This window comes from Manduca sexta, chromosome 20 (assembly GCF_014839805.1).
Source record: "Manduca sexta isolate Smith_Timp_Sample1 chromosome 20, JHU_Msex_v1.0, whole genome shotgun sequence".
NCBI lineage: Eukaryota > Metazoa > Arthropoda > Insecta > Lepidoptera > Sphingidae > Manduca > Manduca sexta.
Window position 1 is genome coordinate 12,291,557 of NC_051134.1, and position 17,551 is coordinate 12,309,107.

The 17,551-nt window shown below is 34.0% G+C and overlaps 1 protein-coding gene across 1 annotated transcript; it reads right to left on the minus strand.

The window, feature by feature from the left end:
* Positions 1-2,180: 2,180 nt before the first annotated feature.
* Positions 2,181-10,023, minus strand: LOC115449568 (retinal dehydrogenase 1). Its single transcript, XM_030177423.2, has 11 exons — positions 9,908-10,023; positions 7,069-7,173; positions 6,437-6,704; positions 6,197-6,313; positions 5,922-6,109; positions 5,662-5,764; positions 5,290-5,474; positions 4,886-5,050; positions 4,031-4,188; positions 3,167-3,241; positions 2,181-2,587 (listed from the first exon to the last, which is right to left on the minus strand). The coding sequence occupies exons 1-11, from the start codon at positions 9,932-9,934 to the stop codon at positions 2,518-2,520; spliced, it is 1,461 nt and encodes a 486-aa protein (XP_030033283.1). The 5' UTR covers positions 9,935-10,023; the 3' UTR covers positions 2,181-2,517.
* Between the last annotated feature and the right edge of the window lie 7,528 nt (positions 10,024-17,551).

Here is a 17,551-nt window from a genome sequence, read left to right on the forward strand (position 1 = left end):
GCCGTCAGCGACGTTGGCCAGACCCTCGCCAGATCCTTGCCAAACCCTTCCCAGACCCTTGCCAGTTTCTAGTTATACCTGCTAATCAAGAAACATGACTCGTCAGGACTATCCATCATTGCTGGTGGTTGACCATGGGTACGACGAACTGTCTCCAATCAGTCTTACAAAACATTTATTATCTTTAACGGCCTCGATGGCGAACTAGTAATGCTTACGCGTTAAGTGTACGAGTATGGAATTTAGGTCCTGGGTTTTCAGATCGGGCCAAAAATAATTCTAACTGGGCTTTCCCATTGTTATAAGTAGTGATCTTGGACAGAATCATTTACAGGGCATGTATCAAAGATACGTGATTTAACCCAAAGTATAATAAAATTATGTTGTTCCCGCGGGATTGTATATGGAAATTGGTAATGAAACTATGTCATTTTATATATTCTAAGCACAGCCTCACAGCCACGGTCCACCCACAAGGACCCTACGAGTAGGCACACGAATGTATTTTGTGATTTTGAATTAATTTTTTTTAAAGGACTTTTATGCAGATGAGGCCGTGAGAAAGTCAGTTCTATATAACAGTCCAGTTATGTCAGTTCTATATAGTATTTTATATTATACATGCCAACTCTATTTGAATAATGTGTAGGTATATTTTTTTTAATTTACCTAAATATCATCATGTACAACAAAGTATTGATTAATATTTATACTTTGGATGCTTTTTTATTATCTTCCATACTGAATATAAAGTACCTAAAGTGTACAAAATTAAGTCAAATACTATCCTGAATAGCACTAGATCTTGTAGATGCTTTTAATTTGAGATTTTTAAATGCACAGTGATTGTTGCAAGTCAAAAGACGATACTCGTATCTCGTGTGACAGTCGTAAAAGTCCACAAAGTAGCTTTAAAACCGTAACACTAGTTTACGATCTGTAGTTTAGTTTGTAGCCTTTTGTAACTATAGGGATTGGGTAAGTATATAGAATATGTCGTACTTGCTCTGCGAAAAACATCTAAATCCAGGTTATAAACTAATAGAATGATTCAAAGGATATTCCTGAGGACACTACTTGTAGTAAAACCAAAGTCTGGAAGTTGACCAACAAGTATTCCCAAAAAAAAAACATTTATAAAATGTAATGCGACCATTTTTGAGGGATAAGATTTAAAATGTTTTAAAATAAGTGGTATTACAATATTTTACTTTCGTCGGTTACCACAATAGCTCGTGTTTACAGTTTACTTGATCATTTTTAATAAAGATTTAATAATTTATAAGTTTTGAATACATTCATGGTTCCGTACAAGATTTAAACCAGAGTGTAATAAGATCCTGTTGTATCCGCGGTATTGGATATCGAAGTTGGTAATTAAACGTAATTAAGTATGTCACGGCTACAGTGCCGTCACAGGATTTCCTATACGAGTAGTAGGTACAGTAGAATCCGTTTATTATGACTCCGCCTGAAATTGACCAACCGCTTATTATTACGTGATTACACAACGAAGGTTGGTTTTCATATAAAATTCTTTGTAAAAAAAAGTCGGATATAATGACTTCGCTTATTATGACCCACTTTTAAAATGTAAATGATGGCCATTTATATTCAATATTAAAATAATGTCCGTTTATAATGACCGACACAATGACGTGTAATAAAAACATCTTAGGACTGACAAGATTCTTTAAACCTTCGGCAATGTTCGCTGATTTCTGACGACGTTCGGCACATGTACACAAATTCATTTTGTGATATAAATTCTGTTTATTTTAATTTTAAGAAACCTTTACGCGGACATAACTGTGAGAAAGTCAGAAATAAATAATAAGTTAAAAAAAAAATTTAACACTTCAACGGAGAGAGGTGTTTTATTCGTTGTAAATGATTTTTTTTAAGTTCTTTCAATGATGATTTCGTAAACCGTGGTTAGATTTAAATTATTCTTTTTGCGTTCGATTTCGTATAGGTCAGGAATGGTCCTATATTAATTTTATTGGTATATGGCGTTGTATATTGATGATGTGGAGAGGATCTCTAAAAAAAAATAGCATTTTAATGATACGTATCGTGTTGGGTTCAATAAAGCTTGAACACACTATCATATTAAAAGTATTATTGTTAGACCTTGAAATTTGAAAATGCAGCAGAGAACTCTTCAAAATAAAATAGGATCAGAATTATTATTTTTGTATTAGGTTTAATTAGATATATAACAAACAAAGGCAAACATTACCATTTTTAACAAACAAAAAACGATCCAACATCCACTACATTCCAAAAAATTATTGAACTTTATAGGTATTAAGTTCAATAAAAAAATATTAAAATCCCAATAATGTTATCATCCTTCCAATACGTGTTTTTATGGTTCAATGCATACCAAATTTATTTTTGGAGTCCTGTACATAAATTTCAATTATTTTTTGGAAGGTAGTATTTTTTTTTATTCTACAATAAAAATTATTTAAATATGAGTCTTTCATTAATTTAGTTTCCAAAAACCTCAGTTTAAAGCTTCTTAGGCAAGGCGATTGTGACGGTCTTAACTTCCAGATACTCGTCGACGCAGTGCATGCCACTGGAACAAAATATATTTGAATTAACGCACTTACTGGTAGTACGTCTCTCATATGTGAGAGTCCGCCTGGGGAGGTACCACCGCAATGTTTATTTCTGCCGCCCAGCAGTAGTGTGTAGTCACTGTTGTGTTTCGGTTTTGAAGGACATTGTAGCCAGTGTAACTACTGGACATAATAAGACTTAACATCTCACGTCCCAGGATGGCGAGCGCAGTGGAATATCAAACAATACTTTGTAATTCAAGGTGTTGGATGGTGTTTCTTCTATTTATGGGGGGTCGTATAGCTTACTATCAGATGAACGGCAAGCTCGTCTCGTCATACAATGCAATAAAAAATAAACTTTTTCACAAGAACGGAACCGCGAGCGTTATCTAGTACATAATAATATTGTATTTAGTGTGAGCTAGTACGGTGACTTCGTAACACAGTTAACTAAGAATAGCTTTAACCGAAGGACAAAAGAGATAAAAAATTATAATTTATGCACTAATTTGCATTCCTGTCTGCTTCCTAGTAGTTCAATAAGGTTATAGCGTTATAATGTTATGTTGTAACTATACTTCCAATATACTTACTTTTCACGTCCAATTCCAGATTCCTTAAAACCACCGAAGGGACATTGAGGATTGAATGCTAAATAGGTGTTGACCCTGTTAAATTCAATAATTAGTTATTAAATATAATAATAATAATATCAGCCCTGTATTATATACTGTCCCTTTGCTGGGCACTTCACTTTCACAACACTTCTCTACTACTCAGAGGGATTAGGCCTCAGTCCACCACGCTAGCCTAGTGCGGATTGGTAGACTTCATACACCCTCAAAATTCCCATAGAGAATTTCTCAGGTATGCATGTTTCCTCACAATGTTTTCTTTCACCGTTAAAGCGAGTGATAATTCACAAAGAATACACACATAATATTTTAGAAAAATCAGAAGTGTGTGCCCTTGGAATTTGAACCTGCGGACATTCGTCTCGGCAGTTTGTTCCACACCCAACTAGGCTAACGCCTCTACTACATATATGTAGTAGCGGCGGTATACCGTTATTAGATACTTGAGACAATTTTTTCATAAAATAGTTATAAATAGAACGCTTTTAACGTGATACTAATAGGAACTTATACACAAAATATAGTTACAGCCTCGGTGGCGTTGTTGAATTGCGTGCGCGGGACGACAAAACCTTTGGGTCCCGGGGATCATATGCCGTGTGGGCCAAAGCAATATTGGATGTTTCCGCTCTATCAGCCGGGAGTCCGGAATTTGTACTATATATATCTATGATATCGAGTACAAATTCCGGAATACGGTGTGCTGTATCACATCACGGGACGGATTACACGCGCGAAAAGTGGATGCCTTGGTTACACTCCGCCTACCCCTTTAGGCATACATACGTGACGTGTGTGTATTTACAAAATAAAGTTTCTCACCAAACAATGCCTGCCTCGACAAGTTTGCTGTATTGCAGTGCAGTGTTGATGTTGCTTGTGAATATTCCTGCAGCTAGTCCGTAGTTTGTTGCGTTGGCGCGGTCCACCACCTCCTCAAGTGTATCGAACTTTAGAATACTTTGAACCGGACCGAAAATCTGGAAAACAAATAACAGATTCTTGCAGGTAAAACGATTATAAAAAATAAACACATAATAAATAATTAAAACACAAAAATTATGATCTTCCTTCCAATTAAGTAAATAAGTTCTTAATATATTTTGTACGTCATCATTGCAATTGTTAATAGCTACTCGATTATAATGGTGTATTCTACCTACAGACACTTGAATATTATGTTTTTATTACCTATCTAACTAGACGTTGTCCCGTCTTAACTATGAATTTACAGCGCGCATTCTATCAATCGCTGACAGTTATTTCAAAAAATCGACAGTTATATAAAATTAATATTTTCGATAAGTTTTCTTATAATTGCTAATTTTCCGCGCATTTTTTTATTTTTTTCTTTCATAAGAACCTTCTTCTGACAATAACAAACACAACAAAAAAAAATAGTGAATTCGATCCAGCCGTTCACGCGTGATGGCATGACCAAGGAAAATAGGGATTCATTTTTATATATAATAATAGATTTCAAAATAAATCCCTGCGCGGTAACCACGATTGAAAAAACTGTTTGACATGATGATGCAAAAAATGATGATGAGTCTATAGTTTTTTATACCATTGCTTTCAGCTAGTTAAATCGACAATCCTGAATATAAAGTACTATTTTCTTTCTATATTTAATTGAGCAATCGCCATGGTTGTATTAAAAAAAATGTTACTTACTTCCTCTTTTGCAATAGTCATGTCATCGGTGACGTCAGAGAAGACAGTGGGTTCGATGTAGTAGCCAGTGGTGCCGACGCGTTTCCCTCCAGTCTGCAGCTTGGCGCCTTCCTGTTTACCCTTCTCTATGTAGCCAAGGACTTTGTTCATCATTACTTCTTCTACCTTAAAGGTCATCGCGGTTATTAATGAATGGCGAATGTACTATATATTATAGTTCATACACTTATCTTTATAACTTTTAATTAGCCTTTGTTGATGGTCGGTTGTTTCTGAGACTCTGGATGTAATTTCTACAACTACACTCAATTTCAAATGTTGAATGGTAAATATTATGAATCTTATAATGAGAAAACTGCTGTTAAAAACATTTCATTTATTTATTATCTTATTAAGTAACTAACCTGTGGTCCATGCATTGTAGAAGGATCAGCAGGGTTTCCGATTTTCAAATTCTTGGCAAACTTGACAGATTCTTCAACAAACTTGTCATAAATACCAGACTGGACGTATAAACGTGAAGCTGCAATGCACATCTGGCCCTGCAGACCAAATACACCCATCGCAGCAACAGGCACTGCTTGTTGCACTAAAACCAAGTAAATAATTCTATAATAATTTTGTAGGTAGCTTATGTCAAGTTAACCGAAGGTAATTTAGATACATTTCATTCCATATAAATATCTACTCAATCTTGATCAATCAGAAAACAATAATATCTATTAGAAGTGTTTGAGGCTTCAAAATTGACAAAAACGTAATTTAAGCATACTTACAGTCAGCGTCGTTCATTATAACGAGGGGACTCTTGCCGCCGAGCTCCAAAGTTACTCGTTTAAGGTTGTTAGTGCCAGCCGCCTTCTGAATTAGTTTGCCTACCTGTAATATAAATTTATATTAGGTATCAAACTAAACACATTAATATTTAGTGCCATCATGGCATTAAAATATACCCAAAGCGCTGCCAAAGCTAATGGAAAATCATATAAGGTATTATATAAATAAAGTAATGTGCCCACTAATTTGAAATTCTTACCTCAAGAGATCCTGTAAACGATATCTTGGCAACGTCGAGGTGATGCGTAAGGGCTACTCCAGCATCTTCCCCGAATCCTGTCACGATGTTGACAACGCCTTTAGGAACACCGGCTTCCTTGAGCAAGGCTCCCAACGCTAGCGCCGTCAACGGGGTCTGCTCCGCGGGTTTCACCACCACAGTGCAACCTTATTAAAAATTATCGACATAAATCTACAATACTATAATTTAATAAAATATGTAACTCAGGTTCTCGACAAATAATAGATACTTACCAGCTGCCAATGCTGTACATACTTTGTTCAGAAACATTAAAATTGGACCATTCCAAGGTAATATCAAACCGCAAACACCAACTGGTTGCTTCAGAGTGTATGAAAAAATTTCGCCGTCTGAAAAATTGCCGTTTAGTAAGACGAAATAGCAACTACTATAATAATTAATAGATAATTATAGAAACTAAACAGCAAATCATTTGACTATGTAACCTAAAGACTCCATTTATTCGTATTTACCAGCTGGTATTGTATCTCCGTGGATCTTATCTGCTAGACTGGCGACATAACGGATTGTTGCTGGTGTGGTTCCTATAAATGTCTTTGCCATATTCAGAACCATGCCATTATTGTAAGACTCGAGTTCAGCTAGATATGCGATATCACGCGCCACTAGATCCGCGAACTTGTTGAGGAGTTCGCCACGCTTCGATGCGTCAAGTAAGCGCCACTCTGAGTTGCGGTGGAAGGCGCGCTTGGCTGCACTCACTGCAGCGTCAATGTCTTCCTAATAATAAACGAAAAATTTATTATAAAAGATGTAATTAACAAGCATTGACATATATTCTAGTAATAAGCATATTTATGTTTATGATAAGACTTCACTTCATTTATTGATGTTTTGTTTTTGAGATCAAATACGTAACAGGCTGAAATAGATCTTAAGTCCACGCAGATGAAGTTAAAAAATATATCGTTTTTATATTTCTTGCTCCGCTATTTAGCTCATATAACATTTATGCATAAGCGGATACTGTTAGTACATGACGGTAATTACTGTCGCATGTGAACCATAACTTCAGAGAAATCGTGTATGCTTTACCAACATTGGATTAAATGAAAATTACTTTCGGAATTAAAGAATTACCAACCTTATCACCTCTCGCAACTTTGGCGATAACAGATCCATCGTGAGGGTTGAAGGTCTCGAAAGTCTTCCCGCTCTTCGCGTCCACCCACTCATTGTCTATGAAAAGCTGAAAAACAGACAGTTCTGTCTATAAAATAAATTATTTATATCGCTGCCTCGTATATTCTCGAATCATGCCTTCATTCAGCATGATTCTGAGAACTGCTGTCGAATCCACAATAGTAAAAGTTATTTAAAATTCTAAATGTTTTCATGTGAAATTTGCCTTTGGGGACATATTTAAAACTGACCCTTAATTTTTTAGTTCCTTAATTAACATTTCTAACCAAAGTTATGCTTGTAGTTTTAAATTATTTATTTTATTTCAGTAATTTATAGCATAACTTAAAACTATTATATTTTACTGAAAATACATCATAAGGCAAACGAAATAAAAAAAAATATATGGTATCACAAAGCTTCAATACCTTGGTAGTTTGAATCCTATGGCAATATTATAATATACCCGATGATTACCCGATGATGCATGATGACTGCCTCGGTGGCGTAGTTGTATTGCACGTCCGGTACAACAGCGCTCTGAGGTCCTGGGTTCGAATCCCGGGTCGGGCAAAGTGATATTTGGGTTTTTCTGCTCAGTATCAGCCCGGAGTCTGGAATTTGTGCCCGATATGGCGATAGGCTCGCCCCCTATCACATCATGGGACGGAACGTATTGTTTCATACCTTTTAGTTATAGCATGTAATATGTTTGAACATCAGTTTTGTGAATTAAATTCAAAAAAAAAAAATAAAAAAAAAAAAAAAAAAAAAAAAAAACATACTTGGCGAAAAGTGGGTGCCCTAGTTGCGCCTCTGCATACCCCTTCGGGGATAAAATGCGTGATGTTATGTATGTATGTATGTACCCGATGATTAGACATAATGCAATATAACAACTGATTGGATGCAGGTGAATGTATTTTTTGAGTTTCATAGTTGCCAAACAGCCTTAGAAAAATCATTTGTCAGCTTGTCAGTCGGTACATGCAATAAATGACAATGTCCTCACAAAATATGACCAAGTCCAATATTATGTTTATTGTGGCAGGTCAAACGTATGCGAGAGTTTATGACTGGGTGAATATCATCGCTATGTCTATAGCATTAAGCAGTAGCGTTTTTTCGGTTTGTTTTCGGTTTAGCCCATGAATTGCAAGAATGTTGACGAACGCCGTGAGTTACTATGCAGTTTTGTAATACCAAGTTACTTTTATAGGTCCATGTCTAGTTATGTATCGTCGAAGTTGCAAATAAAAATGTACACATTATTTACATCAAAACCAGTTTTTTGAAAGTAGAACGCGTTTTCCGTAGTGAAAACTTGTTTATACTGAACTAGAATGTATTGTATTGCGCATCGGTGTTTCAAATCTGTTATATTATGTTCTTTACACGGACGCTCTACGAAGGCTACAGTTGTTAAACCCTCGGAAGAAGGCCACACAATATTTTTTCGGCTAGATAAGCTAACAGCCATGAATCCACAAGTGTTTGGCGACTAATATTCGTCTACCTCCGACACAAAAAAGTGTTTCAACGTCTTGATACAATCTGTCGACATAATTTTATAACTTGACACAAAGGTGAAGACGAGTACGTGGTTTCATTTAGTAACGCAATGTCAAAATGACCTTATATACTTTTAATGTATGGTTACCTTGTACAGATGGCCAATTTACAGAATATGTTAATTAAGTATGCTAAAAATATTACTTACTTTTCAGTCAAAATGCCGTAAGTATAATAAAATAAATAAATATAATTAATACAGTGTTGTCAAAAAATTATAATCTATACTAGGAGACACTTCCCATCAGTGTAAAGTTTATCCAAACAAATGATACTGACATTATAAATTTGAAAGTTTGTGAGGATGGATGTATGGTATGTATGTTCCTCTGTTACAAAAAAACTACTGAACGGATTTGGATTAAATTTTACAATAATATTGGTTATACTTCAGAATAATACATAGGCTACAGTTTATAATGATTTTATGTAATTTGGTAATAATATAACGATACATATCAAGTGGGAAAAAAATCTATCTTAGCGTACGCTGCCTAAACCATTGGAGTTAGACAAAGATGATGTACCGTAGGATTGTTTGTCTTAAATAAGTAGTTCTAAATAAAAATCCACGTCTTCATATACCTACCTTTTATGCGGTAGCCTCTATGACCAAAATAGTGATATTCTCAAAATCTATAGTTGACCCTGTGAAGGTTATAGACTACTTTCTATCCCGGGAAAATATATAGAGGGACTTTTATCCCGGAAAAATCCTTCACGCGGGCGAAGCCGCAAGTAAAAGCTAGCAATATCTATATATATCTCAATGTTATTTACACTAGAATTTTATAAAGCCTTGACATTAACCAATTCAAATAATCGCCGATTTTAATCGGGTTTGAGTAAAAAATCTGAACTACATAATATTATTAATAGTTTACCTGCAGTTTCGCCTCCAATAATGCACAAAACTATTATTTTATTTTAAAGAGACCTAATATTATACCATAAATAGTTGCACAGGTTTTATAATATCATTTCTTTTAGAAAATATAAATAAATTATAACTACAGATACTTTGTAGTTTAACTTCAGTTGCAAAATTTATACACAAAATGTTCACACTTTCAAGGATATTTTATTTAAATTAAAGCACTGATATCGTTTTGAGCTAAAAAAACAACTTAAATTGAAATAAAAAATAGTCTATGAATACTTCACTTAAACGTAAATTATATTCAAAGCAAAATCCACCTCGTAATATAATGCAACCACTTTAAATTTACCTTTGTGTATTTGATTTGCGGCACCATTGTCACTTGTTATTCCGAATGGTTAACAGATAAATGCACAATTGAGAATCATAATATATATAGTCTATTCAGATAACATGTTGCTATCCTTATCACAATGACATACATCTTTTTTAAGGTTCCGTGAATAGTGATTTAAAAACATGTTATGTATGTGTGGGTTCCGCGTTTTATTAGCAAAAATTATTCTACATTTACTTTGTTGTCCATCTCTGGTGGTTGGTTTGGTTTTTCCATCGTAAGATGTTTATTGTATCTTTGTTTTCGGGCTCTCGCTCTGTGTGTAAAACCTGGAAACAGGTTCAATTAGTATCAATTAAATATTACTTCTAGCTTTATTTAAAAAAACATATTCGAGTAATCAATGGATAGATACTAAGAAGGCGTGTTTATTCTCTTATCAAAGCGAATCTTATGCCATATTTGTCACAAATTTCAATCTGAGAAACTCATTTATGTCTTCTAAAACCATGTAGGTAATATATTTTCATTCTACTATTTGAATAAGGATTATGGATTACAAAAGCAAAGGTAGAATATTGAGGTGTGACGAGTGTGGCCTAATACTTTCATATTTTTTACGGAGTACAGACCACAGGACATTATGGTAATGTGGGCCACAACGTAAAATCAATGACTTACTTACGAGTTAGAAACGTCATAACATTAAATTATGTTTTAACTAAGTATTTACATTAATAAAAGATATTGACAATTGATTGAAAGATTTTGATTCGATATCCCATACAATGTAGTTATGGATCCCTCTCATGAGGCAGGCCTTACGCACATTAACCCATTTTACATCAATAGTATGTATACCACACGAGTATGCGCTCACGTCATCTCGTTCAAATATCTGCATTCTACGACCAGATTCTATATATGTACAATACATTCAACAGTTTCTGGCTTCATATTATGGGACTAAAAATAGATTCATACATTATTTCGCAAGTCATGGCGGCTTGCAATAAACAAACTCACAGATATATATGCAAATGATAGTATAGAGTAGGATAGATGCAGGTTGTTATAATTACAATGAAAACCGAGTGTGCCACTTAACTCAGTCCCAACTCCAACTTATTATGACGTCACACTACACATTGCATGGCAATTGGCACAGCAAAACGTGCATGAAGTAGTTATTACACTCATTTTTATATATCTGGCTACCAAACAATTAACAAAAAAGAAAACCGACGACGAGTACGCTACTATCTAACGAACTGATCAATGTTAATTCTTGTAGATTTTTTGTATAATTGCGAAAAATATAATTTAGTTAATAAACTTAGAAAATTTTATATTATTATTACAATCGGAATGAATCATGCTATCGCTGAGATGGCGATAAGCTCGACCCTTTCACCTCATGGAGGAGAATAAACACGGCGAAAAGTGAAAGCACTAGTTGCGCATCTGCCTGCAGCTTCAGTAATGAAAGGCCTGAGTGTTTGTATATGAACAACCCTAAATACAATCAGAGGAAAACCAGTCCGCCCCGTGACCACGAAGGCTGAACACTTTTCGTTTAACGTTGGGAGAAAATTATAATATACTAAACCGCGATAAAATCCGAAAAATAGTTTAATTTTAATGTTTAACATTCCCGTAAACATAAGAAATCATGCAGTAATATTAACCTTTTCCGGAATATCAATATCTTTTGCCGTGACAATAATATTGCTCCTTTATCCTTTTTACTTTTAATAGTTGTTATCGAATTTTAATAGTGATTAAATAAAGTCTCCTTCTTCAATATTTCAATATTTTAGCTTCTACTTTAACTAATCTCTATTGTAGGTGTATCTCATAGGTTTATTAGAGTCGATTAGAAGTACAATATCTTGATTGAGGTTAAGCTACTATTCTCATAGTTTTTTTTATGTTATTATAAGATTTTGTGTGTTACGAGTAATTGAGTGGGACATAATGTAAGTATATAAAAGCATTAAGTACATTTTACGAATCATTGTTTTTATTTTTCATCACACAGTATTTCATAACATTTCAATAGTTTATGCAATCCAAATTATTAGAAAGATAAGTTAATCTATCCATATAATAAAACAAAGTCCCCAAAAGCAGTGTGTCTGTATGCGATTGATTTTTTTAAAACGTACTAAGTGAATTTTGATACGGTTTTTACTAAAAAAATAGTGCAACTCTTGAGGAAGGTTTAGGTTGATAGTACATTACGGCTTTGTGTAAATTGACTTATATGAAATTGAAAGTGAAATTGAATTATAATGATTACTGTGTTGAAGAGGTCGCGAGGTTGTAATAATCTCATGAGTTGGGATTTACGCGGGAAAGACTTTGTCAGTAAATAGACTTCAGTTATCAGACTGTTGAGTACCATTTTATATAAAAATAATTTTAACAAAAAATTAAACCGCCTTCAAAATCCACTCAACCTAACCAAAAAAAACATTTCACATAAAATATATACTAGATACCAATTTTGGATTCGGTGCCTAATTAAAATTGCTAGTTCAAAATTCTTTCGTAAATAAATTCTTTCGAAAATCAGTTCTTTCGAATAACAAAAGAATTTTCCAAATCGCTTCATCAATGAGCTAGTTCCGAGGTCACAATAAATAAAAAAAAAACAACATTCACGTAGAATTGATAACCTCCTTCTTTTTTTGAAGTAAGTAAAAATAAAATAAACCTAAAATACATTCTTAGTCTATCTATGTGAACACATGGTTTATACTTTTTACTTATACACACTCATATCCTTATCCCATAGGGTATCTGGGTAGGCAGAGACTATTTAAAGCCGTATATAGCCTTGACACACGTCTTTCGCCTCTTCATATACTTGCACTCCAAATAATTTCATGCTTTTCTTTTACCTCGCATACTAATAAGTCAAACTTGAATGGGTAGTATCAGTGTGTTATATATTGTAGAGATATTCAATTTAACATTATTACGTGTACTCCCATCTAGAGATTCTGGAAAAGTTGCCAAATGTAAAGCAACCGAAGTCTTAAGTTTTTGACTTGACTTAATTGAGCAATCATATCCGTACGTTGTAACTCGAATGAATTCACCAAATCTATACGCTCTATCTATACTAATCTATACGCTCTGCTCTATGTTATTGTTAAAGCGGGTGAGGGGGAGTGTGGGAGGAACACGTGCTCTCGAGTTTACCTTCAATCCATACGTTTCTCCTTCTCAATATCAACTTGCTCCCGCCCCCAGGCCATCGGCAGGCGACGCTCTTAATATCAGCCTTCTTGTTTCAATTTTAATTGGGTTTTAATAATGATTTCTTATGTTTACGCGAACGTTAGACATTGAAATAAAACTAAAAACTATTTAACGGATTGATGGGAATCAGATCCCAAAAGACCGGCTGCCAGATCTCAAGACACTGTGAGCTCATTCTGCGTAGATCGGACCGTCAACAGCTAAAATTTAAAAAAGTTGTATATTTGAAAAATGTAGGTAGATATTGTATCTTTGAGTTTATGGATGAACAATACCTCAGTCCGCCCCGTGATTATGAAGGCTGCAAAGTCTTCGAAACGTCGGGAGAAAATAATAATATAAAAAACCGCGATAAAATCCGTTAAATAGTTTTTAGTTTTATTTCAATGGGTCTTAATAATTTATTAGTTTTGATTACATTCCTTAAATGCAATAAAAATAACCTAAAAACATTTTTTTAATAATTACTATAAAAATAATTGAAACTCTTTCATGACTTTGATTACCATGATCCTACGGTTAAAGCTTCTTAGGCAACTCCTTTGTAACGGTCTTCACTTTGGAATACCCTTTAACGCAGTGCAGACGAGTGAAACAAAATAAATTAATATTAATATAATTAATATTAATAACAATGAAATTATTTCCTGTTTCTATACTAACACTGCGCACCTAACAATACACCGTACGATAATGAAATATCTCGGCAACAAAGGTAAAAGTAAAGTTAGAACACAGTTCGTACAGATTTTATTACTGCGCTCAAGTAGGAAAGTTTGGATGATTGTATAAATTTTTTATTAACACAGAAACATTATAATGCATTGTTTACTTTTCTTTCTTTTCGATACTAATAAAACGGTGTCTCTTGTTGCAAAACAAGGTGTTCAATAATATAAGCAACACAAAAATATTTTGAAACTTATAATTGAGTAGCCAGATTTATATTTTGCCTTGTCCTTGTAACAACAGGTGATAGCCTAGTTGCGTGTGGAACGGACTGCTGAGACTAATGTCCGCAAGTTCAAATCCCAAGGGCACAAACCTCTGATTGTTCTAAAAAAAAAATTGTGTGTATTCTTTGTAAATTATCGCTTGCTTTAAACGTGAAGGAAAACATCGTGAGGAATCCTGCATACCTAAGAAGTTCTCTATAGGAATTTTGAGAGTGTGTGAAGTCTATCAATCTGCACTAGGCCAGCGTTATGGACTAAGGCACATAGAAGAGGCCCCCCGTGCCCAACAATGGGACAGTATATAATACAGAGTAGATTTTATTATTATCTTGGTATTTTATCCACCGCACAGCCATCAACTATTTATAACTATATCCAATGTTATAATAAGCTGATTATATGGTACACTCCATGTTTTATAGGTTATAGTGGATTAAATTTAATGAATACAGAACTCTAGAGCCATATTTATTTATTTATCTATACTATTATATAAAGCTGAAGAGTTTTTTGTTTGAACGTGCTAATCTCAGGAACTATTTAGATTCGAATTTGAAAATTCTTTTAGTGTTGGATAGTCTTTACGCCTAGTCTTTAGTCTTTACGTCTTTATTTACGCGAAGAAAGCGTTATGATTAATATGAGTGGAGCATCAATGAAAAATATTGGAATAACGGGAAAATTTAATCATTTTGTGTACTTCCATTGCCTGCGCTGCGTAAACAGTTAGTTATGCAACAATCTTGTTCCTCTTAAAAAGGTCATAAAAATATATTATAACAAAAAGTCCTCCGCCGCATCTATAACCCAACGGATATCGATGAAATTTGGTGTGGAGATCATTTGAGCCTTAAAAAGGACATAGGCTTTCTAACCTGAGAAAATATATAGTGGGCCTTTTATTTTGGAAAACATTATTATCCTGGAAAAATCTGTAAAACAATTTAAAAGATTTATTTTCAAATCAAATACTTAAGTCTTGTTCTTCCAATTATATTGTGGCTTCCATGGTTTATTAGTAAGTCTTTAAGTCCCAATGGAAACCATTATGATATTTTATATATCAGTTTTATATCGGGACGGCACTGTTTAAAAGAAAATTGAAATGCAGTACTGTACTATTTTGATACGTAGTTCAATTTACCAAACGAGAGGTAGGTAATGAATGAAAGTAAAATATAACTTTAATTACGATAAGGTTAATTTGTATTAAAAAATGATACGTTAAATTTTATTTATTATATATAGGTACAAACCTAAATTAATTATAATTATACCTTACGCACCTTTAATCGACACTAAGAGCTCCAATAATCGACTATCCAGTCTCCGACAGTAATCAGTAGGGACCGGATTATACGTCAGGAGATAGCTGTTCTACTGATATCTTGACTGACTGAACGCACTACATTATCGCCAATAAATTATACTTATCCATGCGATGGCTGGTGGGGCTGTTTTCAACGTGTTCGACTAACAAAACCTCGTTACTATGTCTATATGACGCTGATTCAGTGATTCACAGGAATTTATTGACAGTTTTGATAAAACATCAGTCCATCACTATGCAGTAGAGATATGAATGCTATTTTAATAGTGGAGAAGACCAGGATCAACATTTTCAAAATATCTGTGGTTTAGTCAGCTGGAAAAGTAATGGCTTCAGTTTTCTGGAATTCAAAGGCTAAAATTATGGTCTATTAAGCAGAAGACAGTAAATGGCGCGTACTTCAGTCCTATGGCCAGCAGTGGATTGCTATAAGAGGATGATGATGTTAAGAATCGATTTAATGGAATCGTATCCATTCTAACTAGTAATTTAATTAAGACATGAACGACAAAAAAATGTATATTATAAATTTTAATTATTTGGGTACCTACCTATTTTTTGTGATCCATTTAAAGTCCACTTTCTTTAGTGCTATAAGAATTAGTCCGCCCCTAATTCTCTTCTAATATACCACTAGCATTTTACTGCAGTAGGTAGGAATTTGGGATTTCTTACTTATATTAAAAAAAGATTCTATATTAGGGCCACACCCTAACAATTAACATTTAAATCATTTATCAACAAGCATTTGAAATTATTAAGTATAATCTACCTATTATTTGCATTTCATAACATATTTAAATTTTATGCAACAATTTGAATACTTATGACGTAAGTACATAAAATATTATATGTACAGTGTTCCACGTGCCCGCGGATTGTAATAACATTATTTAGTATGTAATCGTTACTCATTGATTTCATATTTTTAGTACTTTCTTCATAATTTTATCGTCTACCTCCTCATTATGTTTTACGTTTTATTTAAATATGTTGTTAATGGTAAATGCTGCGTTCACCCATTAATAGCACACATACTTATCAGATGCTGTCTGTACCTTATTGCTTTTTTTATATTGAATGATGTAATATGTAGTGCTGTTGGTGTGCCTTATCACAAATATATAAATGAACATTATTATTATTTGTTTGTAAGCAATTGTAAGATTCACCCACAGCAATGCAGCTGATTTAATTTTTACCCTACAACGAATAATCTAGGTGGAATAATGCTCCCGATACCATATTAGGTACTTACCCTGCATATGGGTATATCCAGATATAAGTAGGTACTTATCTTGGATATCGTCATACTTCTTTTAGGTTATAATTTTAGATAGAATTGTTTTTTATGCTTTTAATTTTTATGTATAACTAGCTTCCGCTCGCAGCTTCGCCCGCGTGGATTTCGGACTTCAAAAATGGAGCCGGTCGCGAACGTTCGAGAATGTTCGTTTTACGAAGCTACTCGCTAGGTGATTCGCTAGCCTCTAGGTGCCAAGCAAGCCGCCTGCCTGTGCGTTCGCGACCTTATGTATATACAAAAATAATCCTTATAGCATGATTCAGTATTCACGCATGATGGCTTATTATTAGCGTATTTCATGTATAACTTTGGTGTTTCTATACCGATTTCTATGATTCTTTTTTATGGAATATTTAATAATGTTAACTTTTTTAATTAGGGATGACTGAGAGTGTTATAAACGTAAGAGTAGACAAATATAATGAGAAAGCTTCGAACTGCTAAGCTATCGGGAGTTACACGTGTTATTGTGAGTCAACCATAAATTATAGACATATGCTGTCGTGGGATATTTTTTACATAATTTTAAGGAGAACATTTCCGTCATACATGATTTCTGTGTAGCTTTAACCATTAAGGTTGCACACGCGACGGAAGCTTAAAAAATGGAGTAACTTCTCCCGTTTTCCCAACATTTCCCTTCACTGCTCTGCTCCCATTAATTGTAGCGTGATGAAAAGTATACTATAACCAGCACAGGAGTATGACAAATAATTGTACCAAGTTTCGTTAAAATCCGTCGAGTAGTTTTTGTTTCTATAACGGTTATACAGACAGACAGACAGACAGACAGA